Source organism: Madurella fahalii, assembly GCF_045866475.1.
Source record: "Madurella fahalii IFM 68171 DNA, scaffold_1, whole genome shotgun sequence".
In the NCBI taxonomy this organism is placed as follows: Eukaryota; Fungi; Ascomycota; class Sordariomycetes; order Sordariales; genus Madurella; species Madurella fahalii.
The window spans coordinates 1,950,402-1,961,714 of record NW_027263971.1 but is presented as its reverse complement, the minus strand read 5'-3'; the positions used below and the strand labels follow the sequence as shown (position 1 = coordinate 1,961,714).

Sequence of the window (11,313 nt, the reverse complement as noted above, 5' to 3'; positions counted from 1 at the left end):
ACACCGAGTTGGCCGCAAGCCCAAGGAAAATCCGCCGCTCCGAGGTAAAAACCGCTTTGAAATGGCATGAATGAAGCCCCCTGTATCTGGGCGCGGTGTAATGAGATGTGGTATGCTTCCCATGAATCATGAGTAGGCGTACAAAGACGTCAATCATTAAACGACATTATCGGTATCATGTCCTTTCTCCCTTCACCTCCCAATGGTTCGCCAGTTACGAGGTTTAAAAGTCCCAGAAGCCGTCCGACTTGGTAGGGGGCCCGCGGCCAACCTTCTTTGGGACATCTTGTTCATCGTCGTCGCCGATAAACCAGCCACGCCCGGCGCCCTTCTTGCCTCCCATGCCATCGCCGGCGATCGCGATACCGCGGTTGTTGCCCGTCCGCGCGGGCTCGGGATTGTTGTTCTCCTTCTGCGATACGGGAGACTTGTCGTAGGACGACCAGCTGCTTTCCATCATGCGCACCGCCTTCTTGCGGTCCTCGGACACCTTGGCCGGCTCGTCGCCATTGCTGTTGTGGGGCGACTCGTCGGTCAGGTTGAAATGGGCCTCAAAATCCTTGCGCCGGTCCTTGAGGTTCGTGATATTGCCCAGCGGCGGAGGACCAGGGTTGGGGTCAGCGCCGTCCTCGGTATGCAGCCTATTCTCGTACAGATGCAGGCCCTCGTTGTGCAATGTACCGCGAGGAGGCCTGTCGGCATTGCGAGGCCCCTTACTTGCGGGGCCGTCATCGACCAGCTCAAAATGAACTTCTGCGTCGCGACGCGGCTTGGGCACATGCGCATTCGGAACTGGCGTGTTCTCGAGCAAGTCGTTCTCCGTGCCCCAATGACGTACATCACGAGCGCGATGCATGATACGGCTTGCCGTCGGCTTCTGCGGCGTTACGAAGTCCTCAAAAGACCACTGGCTGTCACGCTTGCTCTTCTTCGCAGCATCACCGGCAGTGGGCTGGGCCGCGGGGGCTGGTGGGGCCTCGGAGCCATCATCAAAGTCGAAGTGCTGGTACTTCTTAGGATTTGGACGTATGAAGCGTTCGGGGGATCGGGTCTTCTCTGGCGTGTCGGAGACATCGTTATCCTCGTCCTTCTCGAAGATGCGCATGGGCTGGAAGTGCTTCCCTGAGCCGATCTTGGGGGCAATCGCCTTGCTAGGGGACTGCGAGCGCTCACGGCCATTGCTAGGGGAGCCAGGTTCTTCCTCGGGTTCATCACCCAGGATCTCAGTGAAGGAGCGCTGTCGAGGTCTCCTGCCAGCATAAGGCGAAACAATGTCCTCGGGGTTCTCATCCTCCTCGCGCGGGGCAAACAAGTCCAGCGATGCATGCGGGTCCCGGAGGATGTTGGTAGAGCCGCCACGAGAGCGGGTCGGGAGGCTCTCAGTCCGGCCCACATCGACACCGGCGCCCTTGACGCATTTTGCAACGAGATTGATCTGTTCCTTGCTGTCGCGGATGGGCCAGTTCTGGCCGGATCGGCCGATAACCTCGACTTGCTTGAGAAGCGAACCTTGGTCCCAGCTCTGGCGGATCTGTGCGATCTTGCCCTCGCCGTCAAACGTCACAATGTGGGTCTGCCGAGGGAGCGAGTTAGTGCAACTATGACGGAGACATATCCCAAACTAGCGAGAGCGACTTACAACCAGGAGGTAAACGGTGCGATCCGCAAGGAAGTTGTCGTCTAGACCGGGGAGGTAGGGCCCGCCGCTGGTAACGAATTCCAGCGTGGTCTCAGCTTCCAGCACGAGCACGTTCCGAGCCTCGAGCGCGAAGAGGGCTTCCTCCTTCTTCTTCTTGATCTTGTTGCGCAAGGCGGCCAGGTGCTTGATGATGTCGGTTGCGCCGGCGAAGCTAGAGGTGGTGGTGACGTAGTGCAACGACGCGTCTTCTGCGAGCGCCGACGAGTTTGGCGCAGCGAGAAACTGCTTGTACGCATCCTGCAACGCCATGGCTGCAAAACGGGTAATATCGATGGAGCAAGGGTCCAGGAGGGGGGTTGAGAATCAGGCGTCCAGGACAGAGCTCCGGGATGATGGGCAACGTTTTGGATGACGGGGAGAGGAAAAGAGAGAAAGACGCGAAGAGAAGTCGAGGAAATAATATGGAAGGGAGCGGATCCCGAACTGGTGCAGCCACGGGAATGGAAGGACCGGGATGCGGGATGAAATGCATGGGGAAGGGGCTTGCACGATGCCTTCCGTGGCTTGGCAGGCCCGGCGTGTTTACCTGCACCTGCCGCACTGAACTACGTACAGTAGCATGCAGCTCCCCTTGTTCATAGATGCAGGATGTTTACATACACAGTACGGACAGGCTGCAGGCCAGCTCCTTGTTGGCAACCTGATGGCAACCTCATGGCAAAATGCGACGCAGCTGCAGAGATGTCTCGATGCTGGTTGCTGGGCCAGCCTTTGACCAGCACACAAAAGTACACCAAAGTACACAAACATCAGTGTTAGCGGCGCCTGCCACAGCAGCCCTGAGACTCGACATGCGTGCTCATATTGTGCCTCGATATCATGGTGAGCCTCCCGCGGGTTCATTTAGCTTAGCCAGCCTTGGCCATGTCCTTCGATTGATCGGCACCACCCCGCCAGACCAGGTCTGAGATCCGGGGGTTCCTCCCAAGGCCAAACGACGAAATCCCTACACCGCGTCGAAGAGACCTGTCAAACTTGGTGCTGCAGAACAGACGCAGCCGTCCTCGGCGTTTCGTCACAATGCAGCGGCCATCTCGGCCACTTGCAGCAGACAGGAGACACGGACTTGTCAGCTGCATTCTGGCGCGGACCCAATTCGCATTGCGGACGAGAGCCCCGCTGACCGTTTTGTTTCAGGATGGGCACGAGCCCCACCTGCCCAGGCTGAGGTTCGCGTCTCGGGGACCCTGCTAGACCCGTTCCGGTTTGGTGCTCTTGGCTCTCCAACTTCGTCCCTGGAGCCTGGAGCCTGGACTGCGAAATTGCACGTACCTGTGAGATCGACAGACACCAACTAACGGAGAGAGTGAGAGAAGAGAGTGTGTGTGTGTATCTCAACCTCGCTGCGCAGTTATCTGGCCATACACTCTATATCTGTAAAACCATCGCATATGGCTATTTCCTTATCTCGAGTGCCAAGGCAATCATTTCCAACTCAACCGTAAATCATACAACAGGTGGAGGCTGGTGTCGGCTCAACCAGATCGTCGGAACCAGACGATACAGTGCGCTGGGAGGCAAATGCCAGCAGTTGCCAAGGTTGCGGCTCGCCGCAATGCAGCTTGTTTCAGGTGGGCACGGCCTGCCAGTTAGTAAAGTCAAGTCCCAGAGTGTTGTCAGCCACAATCTTAAAGCCTGTCATGGATTCCGATAGGCGGGCAAGCGACATTCGCTGATGTCCAGGGAAGCAGCTTGTCCAAACACTGTTGGGCCTGGTTGACTCCCACTGTCATTGTTTCTCATGCTGCGTGGCTTGACCGCTTGTTCGGTGAGTGCAGTGTGTTTCCGTGTGACAAGGACATTTATGGTCATGATTTCCCCACGTCAGTCCCAATGTTGCGTGGCTTCTCCCTTACATCCAGGTCCCTAGCCTAATGACCGTGTTGTTCCCTTACTCCGCAGCCCATACACACGAATAAAGACTCTCAGTCCCTCTCCGGGCGGTATTCTGTGATTACATTGACAACATATCAAGCCAGAGGATCTCACTGGTCAGGTCGTTTCTTTACACCTTCTCGCAATAGCCATTCACCAACTCCTCAGCAACCACCCCGTCCCATCCCGCTATCTCACAATCACACGGAAGCGAATCATGATACACAAACGTTCTACTCCCACTGGCAAGCCCCAACTACACACCAGCAAAAACCACGACACGTACAACGGTGTTCACCATCTGCCCATCGCGACACATGTTTGTGTCCCCGCCACAACCACCAACAATAACAACCAACCCCATGGCTCCTCCCAACAGGAGCAACAACGGCCCTGCTCTATAACCCTTTTCTACGAGCACAACCGCGCCTGCGAGATCTACCGCTCCCTCGACGAATTTTCCAACCTCAGCCGCGCCCTGGTTGCCGCCTCCTATCCCGAGATGCAGCTTTCCCCCCCCGGGAAGCTGAAGCCGCAAGGTGACATTGCCGGTAACGGTGCCAACGGCGAGGGAAGCAGCCGTGGTCTTAACAGTCCAGCCACATACCCTACCGGCTCCTCCCCCGGCAGCTGTTGCGGATGCGGGACGACAGGGACGGAAGAGGATGCCCAGTTGAGGTTGGACCTGAATGTGTTTCTCGAGAGGGTGATCCGGATGGCGAGGCGTGAGCCGGCCCAGGACGGGACGACACCACCGGCATTGGCGCAGCCGGCGGTCGTGGCACTGGAGTGGTTCTTGAGAAGGAGGGACGGGGATTGTGGGGGGAGGTGACGGGCTATTGGGGAGGGGGAGCGGGAGCGGGAATCATGACCGGCGTCGACAAAGATATCGACTGACATGCGCCACCCTCGGCGGCGTACCATATGAGAACGATCTATCGTTAGCACATCCCCATCCTCGTGCCCATACGCGGGTCAACCTCCGCCGTAAAACGGAAACGACGTGGCTGGACGGCTACATGCTTTACGCCGGCATCGCATTACCCCAACAGCCTCCACGATGGGGTATATCACCGACGCTGATGCCGGCCTTCTTGCAGATGTTCCTGAGAGATATCGACTGCACGTGCCACGCTAGCGCCACTCCCGGCATACCTGCCTTGGCTTACCGAAGGGTGGAACGACAGACGGTTCATGCACGCGAGGAAGATGCCTGCTCAGAACGGCTCTGGCATGGGGTTAGTGCATGGCTTGATTCATTAGTTCTTGAATAATAATGTATAATCATAAACAAGAAGGCCCAAGACTAGCTTCGTCTCATTAGTGACGCCGTTAGAGTTAGAGGTTGGAGGGCGGGACAACATATCTGTCCGACACAGGCTTGGTCGCGGTGACCCGTAAGTCCATGGATCCCACTTAAGTATATGGATTGACTAAGGACTCGAGCAAGGCGAGTTAACGTCTTAGACATAGCCTTGAGCAAGGGGTGTCATTCTGAACCGCAGAGACCGACTTCGCAGACTGCAGCCGCACCTCGACGAAAATCGATTACGCAATCAGCGACAGTACGAGAAAACGAATAAATATAAAGCGGGGAGGACCAGCACACTCGTCAAGGTTAGAGCGATGTATAAAGAACGATAATTTACAGAGGAGAAGAGTCTTGGAAAAAGAAAAGGAAAAAAACAAAAGAAAAGGGGGGAGGGGGGTTTACTCCTCATCCCTGTTGGATGTTATCGTTAAAATAAGCGTGCTGCGGCTCGCGCAACCTTGGAAGATTCTACATTGGCTTTGGTCTAAAGAGATAGATCTGAATCTGAAAAGCCGCTCTCGAGTAAAATACAATACAATACAACGCGGCAAATTGGTATCACGCTATCCACAAACCCCTCGTTCATGCCGCCAGGCCTTGGGCAAAACAAAACTCAACCCACCACTACTAATCTAAACACGTCCAAACATCTCCCATAGAGCTCAATCCATCACCACCGCCCACGCAGCATTCTCCAGCTGCTTCAACACCAGAATAATATTCTCACTCAGCGGCGGCAAGCTCTCCCAGACCCCCACAAAATTCGCCCTGAGAATCTCTTGCGCGACCTCCATGCACGCACGAGGGTCCTCCAGCAAGCACTCCGTCACCCGCAGCGGATGCTGAGCATCGCCACCGCTACCATCACCACTCCCCGATAAGCTCTGAATAGCTGGTCTCCCCTGACCAAAGTTCACCCACGTCTCAGATGTGGGGGACGCCTCCCCGTCCAAGAGCACCATCACCCCCTGATACCCAAGCAGCTGCGTGCTACTAGTACCGCTACCGCCCCTCACCCTCGACGCCCTCGTGACAATCCCATACGTCCAAAGACACAAGGCAGCATGATGCACAGCAATTGCGTAAAAATCTTTCAGGTGGCCTGGAGGGAACATCCGCCCCCTCCTCAGAACCTGTCCCGCATGCCAGAGCGCCTGGCGACCCTCGATACTCGCCGCCCAGCACTGCAGCGCCGGGTACACCCTCCTCGCCTGGTCCTCGCCCTCCTTGCCCGAAAATAGCTGCAGGTCGTTGAGCGAGACGTGCAGGTTCATTAAGAGCAGATGGAGTACCATGCTCTCCTGCGATGACGACAACAACATCCCATGCTCGTGCCAGCCGCGCGTGGCGTACTGGAACGCCTCGAGCTGTTTACAGAGTTCCTGGTGGCGGGAGTCGAGGAGGAGGCCCATGGCGTTGCTTGCGAAGGCCGGGGGCTGGGTAGCGGGTCGATGGACCGTGTTGAGCTGACGGTACTCCCATATTAAAGACCAGAAGCCGTGCAAGTAGATTGAGACGGAGAATTGGACGTCTAGCCGCTGATGGTTTGTCGATAACGAGTTGATGTCCCGGAAGAGATCGCCGAGAGATGGAAGACGCTTGCCGTCTCCAGAACCGGCTTCGAGACAGCGCATCTTGAATTCTTCGGCGCTCCTCGCAAACCACAACTCTTTGGAGCATGGCAAAGGTAGCGTAAGTTCCGCGTATGACATGGACGGATTGTTGAACTGAGTCATAGAAATTTGGGCATCCCTCAAGTAGGCATGGAAAACTAGTCTGGATCGGCAAGTCAGGAGGGTTGGACCGGCTGAGCCGAGCAGCAAACTTACCTTTTCCAAGACTCGAGTTCATGCCACTGCTTCCATTTGTCTTCTAAGACTTTGCCTGCGTCTGACGGATAGACGACGACGTCTGGGTAGAAAGACCTACCAAACTTTCCTCTGTAGCGCATCATCTGCCAGAAGTCAGCACGGCAGATCAAAACGGCGGGTCATTTCGTATCTCACCGCTATGGGTACGGACAGGTCTGTCGCCGAATTAGCCAGAAATGACAGAGTGATTGGCTTCTGAATGACTCACGACACTCGGCAATCTCCATTTTCCGCCGGTTGCCACTCCATAAGCCAACATCTTGCACCAGCACCAAGGCTTGCACGTTGCCAAGTTCGGCGATTCGTTTGTTATTCTCCTCAAACTGCCGGAGAATCAGCAACAGCAGGCATCAGGGTCTGGGGAAGACTGAGACGTTACCTTGCTAGGAATTGCAATGCCTATTACGACGTCCAATTAGTTCCGGAAGTGAGTCAGCATATGCAGATTAGGGATACTCACGGACTGTCTCTTGCAAAGCAAGACCGAACCGACGCAGTGCAGGAACAGGGGTCAGAAAAGCGCCGGCTGCGGCGGCAATGGCGAGCCACTCGGACGACTGACTGTTCAGCGACAATGAACCATAGTGAATCCACGATGAAACTTGACATAGGTGTGCTGCAAGGAAGATATGAATCCACGAATCCATAGCGCTGGCTGATGGGAAGGACGACGTAACCCGATCCGCCATATGCTTGTCACGACACGTGCTTAGAACAATGGCCAGGATCTTGTCGCGGCATGAGCTGTGGAGCGTGTCCTTGGACACTCTGTCTGCCATGGCCCTGTTGCCCTGGATTTGTGTGCTGTGTGCATCTTTGGATGGCAGTGGCAAATTAGCTTGTTCGGCGTAGCAGCAGTCTGTCTTCTCAGGACTCCATCTCCAGGGAGATTCGGTCCTCCAGTGATGTCAGTTATATGATTCCTTGTGGGGGGGGGGGGGGTCTCAGCAGGTGTTTGAGGAGCAAAGGCCCTGGATTTGGAGGCGTCCCCTTGGTTGTTCACCTCTGAGATAATCGTAAAGAGTGGCAAACAATCCTGATCTACATACCAAATCTTGACCAGCGCAGAACGCATAGCCGTCATGCTGAGGTTATCCTCTGAGCTGACCGCTTGGTTCCCAACGCTCCCAGTTGCATCAAAGCTCCACGGGTCGAGGAGACCGAAATCAAACTCCTTAAAATCCGGGTTTGTGTCGTCATAGAAATTCAGCACGTCCAGCCCTTGGGCTTCAGCCAATCGAGCGTGGTTGCCAAGCGACTGATCATACAATACGTCGCGCAAAAAGTCGCAAAAAGGAGGCTTGGTGCTCTCCCGAGCCGCATGGTCCACATGGTTTCTGGGATAAGGCTGAAAGCTGCCCAGGTTACTGTGATCCAGGGATGTCTCTGGCGTAGGCAGCTGGACCTCATCCTTAATTGAGGAATTGTTCGGGCTTTCAAGACCCTCATCTATCCCCTCGGGACTGATCAATTGAGCGAAGGCGGGCGAAGGCACGGCCGCGGCGAACTGGCTCTGCGTATAGCCCTTCACTGACGGGAGGCTGTAAGCCGAATCAGGTGCCTCATCCTGAGTAGACCCTACATGCCTCGCAGACAGGTGAAGACGCTGCACGGCAGCATCTTCAGAAGAGGCAACTTCGCAGGCAAGTCCCCGTTTTGTGCAGCGGGCGCATCTGCGGGGAGTCAGTAACGCAACGACACCCGACGGCAGGGTACTTGCGGCTTGAGCTCTTCGCATTTCACCCGAGCCTTCGCGCACGGCTGGCACGCCTGGGCCACCCGGTTCGCCGAGGGAGAGAAGTTAATGCGCCTGCGTTTGGCACCATCGTTATCCAGGTGGTTTGTACGGTGACGTTTTAGAAGGTCGGCCCGGGAGAAGGCTTTAGAACAAATCTGCAGTTCTGTATTAGGCTCAGCACGTGCGGCAAGCCGAGTCAGGAGAACTCACGTCACAGATGAACCGCTTTCCGAGCGTGTGAGTAGCAATGTGCCTCTAATCTCGGTCAGTCGGGTAGCGGATACTGGTTCTTTGACGAGCGCAAGGACTTGCCTGGAGATGCTCAGGGCGAGAGTACCGGCCTAGGATAGTACGTACTGTCAGCGGTTGCGGCAACCGAAACGCGGAATTGGCAGGGCAGAATTACGTAGGCAGTCAGCACATTGGTACAGCGATTGCGTCTTGGAATGGCTCTCGGTAGGTTGTTGCGAAACCGGGCCTTCAGAATCGGGCTGGTTGAGATGCGGCGCAACCGAGGCCCGGCGGTTGGAGGGGAGGGATGGGGGATCAACGAAGGGGATGCGGGTTCCAACTGCCGGGTGGATCGGAGTCGCGATGTCCGCAGATCCATCAAAAGGCGGCTTCTGGGGCGGAGCTGGCGGCGGCGGCGGCGGTGGCGGGTCGGGAGGGTGGATGAGGTGTCCGATGGGGCTGGCCATGTTCCCTTTGCCCAGGCGCCGAGAATCAGAGGGCCGCTCGGCGCCTTTCAGTTAATTGGGCCGAGGTTCCAGGGTTGTAAGCGCGTCGCTCTGCCGCACGTCGAATGCCGGCTCTAGAGCATCTTACTCATCGTCGGCCCAATCTCATTGAGCCGCTTCGTTGCATCACTACCAAGATCGTGGCCGGATGGTGGGAGGCGTCGGGCGGGAGGGTGGTGGACAAAACCGAACCGCTGGCGCGTGCGCATCAGGAGAGCACTCGCTGCATTCGTTCTGCGTGGGAATAGGCGGGGCTCGTCTGGGCCTTGTGGGGTTGGAGACAAGAGCCACGCAATCCCCGGATCTTCGGGGCGTGCCTGAGATGGCCCTGCCAAGAGCATGCTCCACTGCCCAGTTCCCATCCCGCACAACCGGATCCTTGGTGCTGTTACCTTCACCAGTTCGGGCGCTTTGGGAGATGCTGCAGAGCAGCAAGATCGACAGCCGAAATCGTTGACGATGTGACAGTAGATCGAGCGTTGCCATCCGATGCCAAGGGCACCCCCACCAAACACCAACGAAGCAACAACAGCTCCCCGAACAACCGACGCGTGTTGCTTCTACTATGTACACTTTCAGTTCGGCTCCGAACACGTACCCGACGGGCGGCAAGCGAGCCTCACATCTGCATGCGCTCTCTGCTGCCGCTGATTGCCATTTAAGTTGCATCAACTCCACCTCCCACAATTGCGTTCCACCCTGTCTAGGTGAACTGCGGTACAGTACATTCCAACCAAGTCATCTTTCTGCAGCGCCGTCGGACGCATGATTATGACAGCTTTTGTCTGTAAGACGCTATGGCCATGTTTCCACCGAGCCGGGCCCTGCGGCTTCTGGAAGCCTGTTGTCGGGATTTGTTTGCACCGTTTCTTTCCTCTTAGTCCGGACCATCACACACCGCGTGCTACAGAGAATACTGGAGGCGGTCGGAGTGCGAGGTTCCAGCGCAGCGGCTGAATAGACCCAGCGAGCGCCCCAACTGAGATATGACGTTCCAGACGTCTTGGAGATGCCAACTGTTGGGGAAGTCCGGTTGACCCACGAGCAATCAGTGAGGCAGCCCTGCCAGAGACCAGACCAGTTCTTCCAAGCAGCACTTGAGCTGCCAGGCGTGAGCTTGTAAGTGACATCCCTGTCATGGCACAGTGAGGGCTCCGGAGATGGGCCGCACCAAGACACGGAGGTAGGGTAAGTAATAGAGAATAAATATGGTTGGAACAAGCGATATCAAATACCGTATATTAGCCTGGATGCCGTGCACAGTAGAATTATGGTTGTGCTCGGTCCCATCTACTGTATGGCAGCATCTCTTCTTTTCTTGGGAATCGACCGGGCTAGCTAACCGTGAATTTGCTCCCCTTGCAGGTGGCAGCGCGAGCGGCAGACCTTAACGTATGCGGGCTCCGGCAAACCAGAATAGGAACGATGTAGAACAGCCAACCAACGGCGTAAACGCCGGCACCACAAGAGCCCTTTCAAGCGATGTAGAATGACCATCGATAACTGGAAAAGCCATTCCGAAGGCTATGGAAGAGGGAACCTACTAGGGTATCCGTTTCTACCGAACCGGATGGCGCGCCGATGTGCTCGCCCGACCAACCCCGGTCGTCAACACAGGCCTTGGCACCGTTGAGCTCAAAGTTGGCCGGACATTTGATGAATTCTCTTGGTGACCTAGACACCACAGCAGACAGAGTCAGGGAAGCACCCCGGATATGAGTGGCATCGACCCCGGCTAGTTTAACTAGGTCCGGGAAAGCTATGCTTGGCTTCAATTACACATCCTTGAATAGGATGCTCGTCCCCGCGACCGTGCGCTGAACTGTGCCGCAGTGAAGAAGCGTTCCCGGGCAGTCCTGCGCCAAGCTCTCAGCCAAGCCGTCAGAAAGGACCTTGCGCTTTGCTTCCATTTCAGCGGACCTTAAAGTCTCGCGGATTTGTGTAGTAGTCCGAAAGATGAATCTACGGAGGCACATCTCTGCCAGCCGGTAGAGTTGACTATATGAGTGCGGAGTCCCTGAATCCTCCATGCGCATTCAACACATCAGCTGTTTTATCCAGGTCTTCCCGTTCTCTTCGTG

The 11,313-nt window shown here is 56.1% G+C and overlaps 3 protein-coding genes across 3 annotated transcripts; 1 reads left to right on the top strand and 2 right to left on the bottom strand.

Moving 5' to 3' along the window:
• Positions 1-223: 223 nt before the first annotated feature.
• Positions 224-1,948, bottom strand: MFIFM68171_00606 (NTF2 domain-containing protein; the record flags this gene model as incomplete). Its single annotated transcript, XM_071056028.1, has 2 exons — positions 224-1,573; positions 1,640-1,948. The coding sequence occupies 2 exons, from the start codon at positions 1,946-1,948 to the stop codon at positions 224-226; spliced, it is 1,659 nt and encodes a 552-aa protein (XP_070912129.1).
• Positions 1,949-3,791: 1,843 nt separating this feature from the next.
• MFIFM68171_00605 (PX domain-containing protein) lies at positions 3,792-4,406 on the top strand (the record flags this gene model as incomplete). The annotated part of the gene is made up of 1 exon (XM_071056027.1): positions 3,792-4,406. One exon carries the CDS (start codon positions 3,792-3,794, stop codon positions 4,404-4,406), a length of 615 nt encoding a protein of 204 aa, XP_070912128.1.
• A 1,142-nt stretch (positions 4,407-5,548) lies between these two features.
• On the bottom strand, positions 5,549-9,193 carry MFIFM68171_00604 (Transcription factor Pig1p; the record flags this gene model as incomplete). Its single annotated transcript, XM_071056026.1, has 11 exons — positions 5,549-6,662; positions 6,716-6,840; positions 6,893-6,912; positions 6,966-7,080; positions 7,137-7,156; positions 7,218-7,654; positions 7,807-8,430; positions 8,478-8,650; positions 8,706-8,750; positions 8,808-8,836; positions 8,902-9,193. 11 exons carry the CDS (start codon positions 9,191-9,193, stop codon positions 5,549-5,551), a joined length of 2,994 nt encoding a protein of 997 aa, XP_070912127.1.
• Between the last annotated feature and the right edge of the window lie 2,120 nt (positions 9,194-11,313).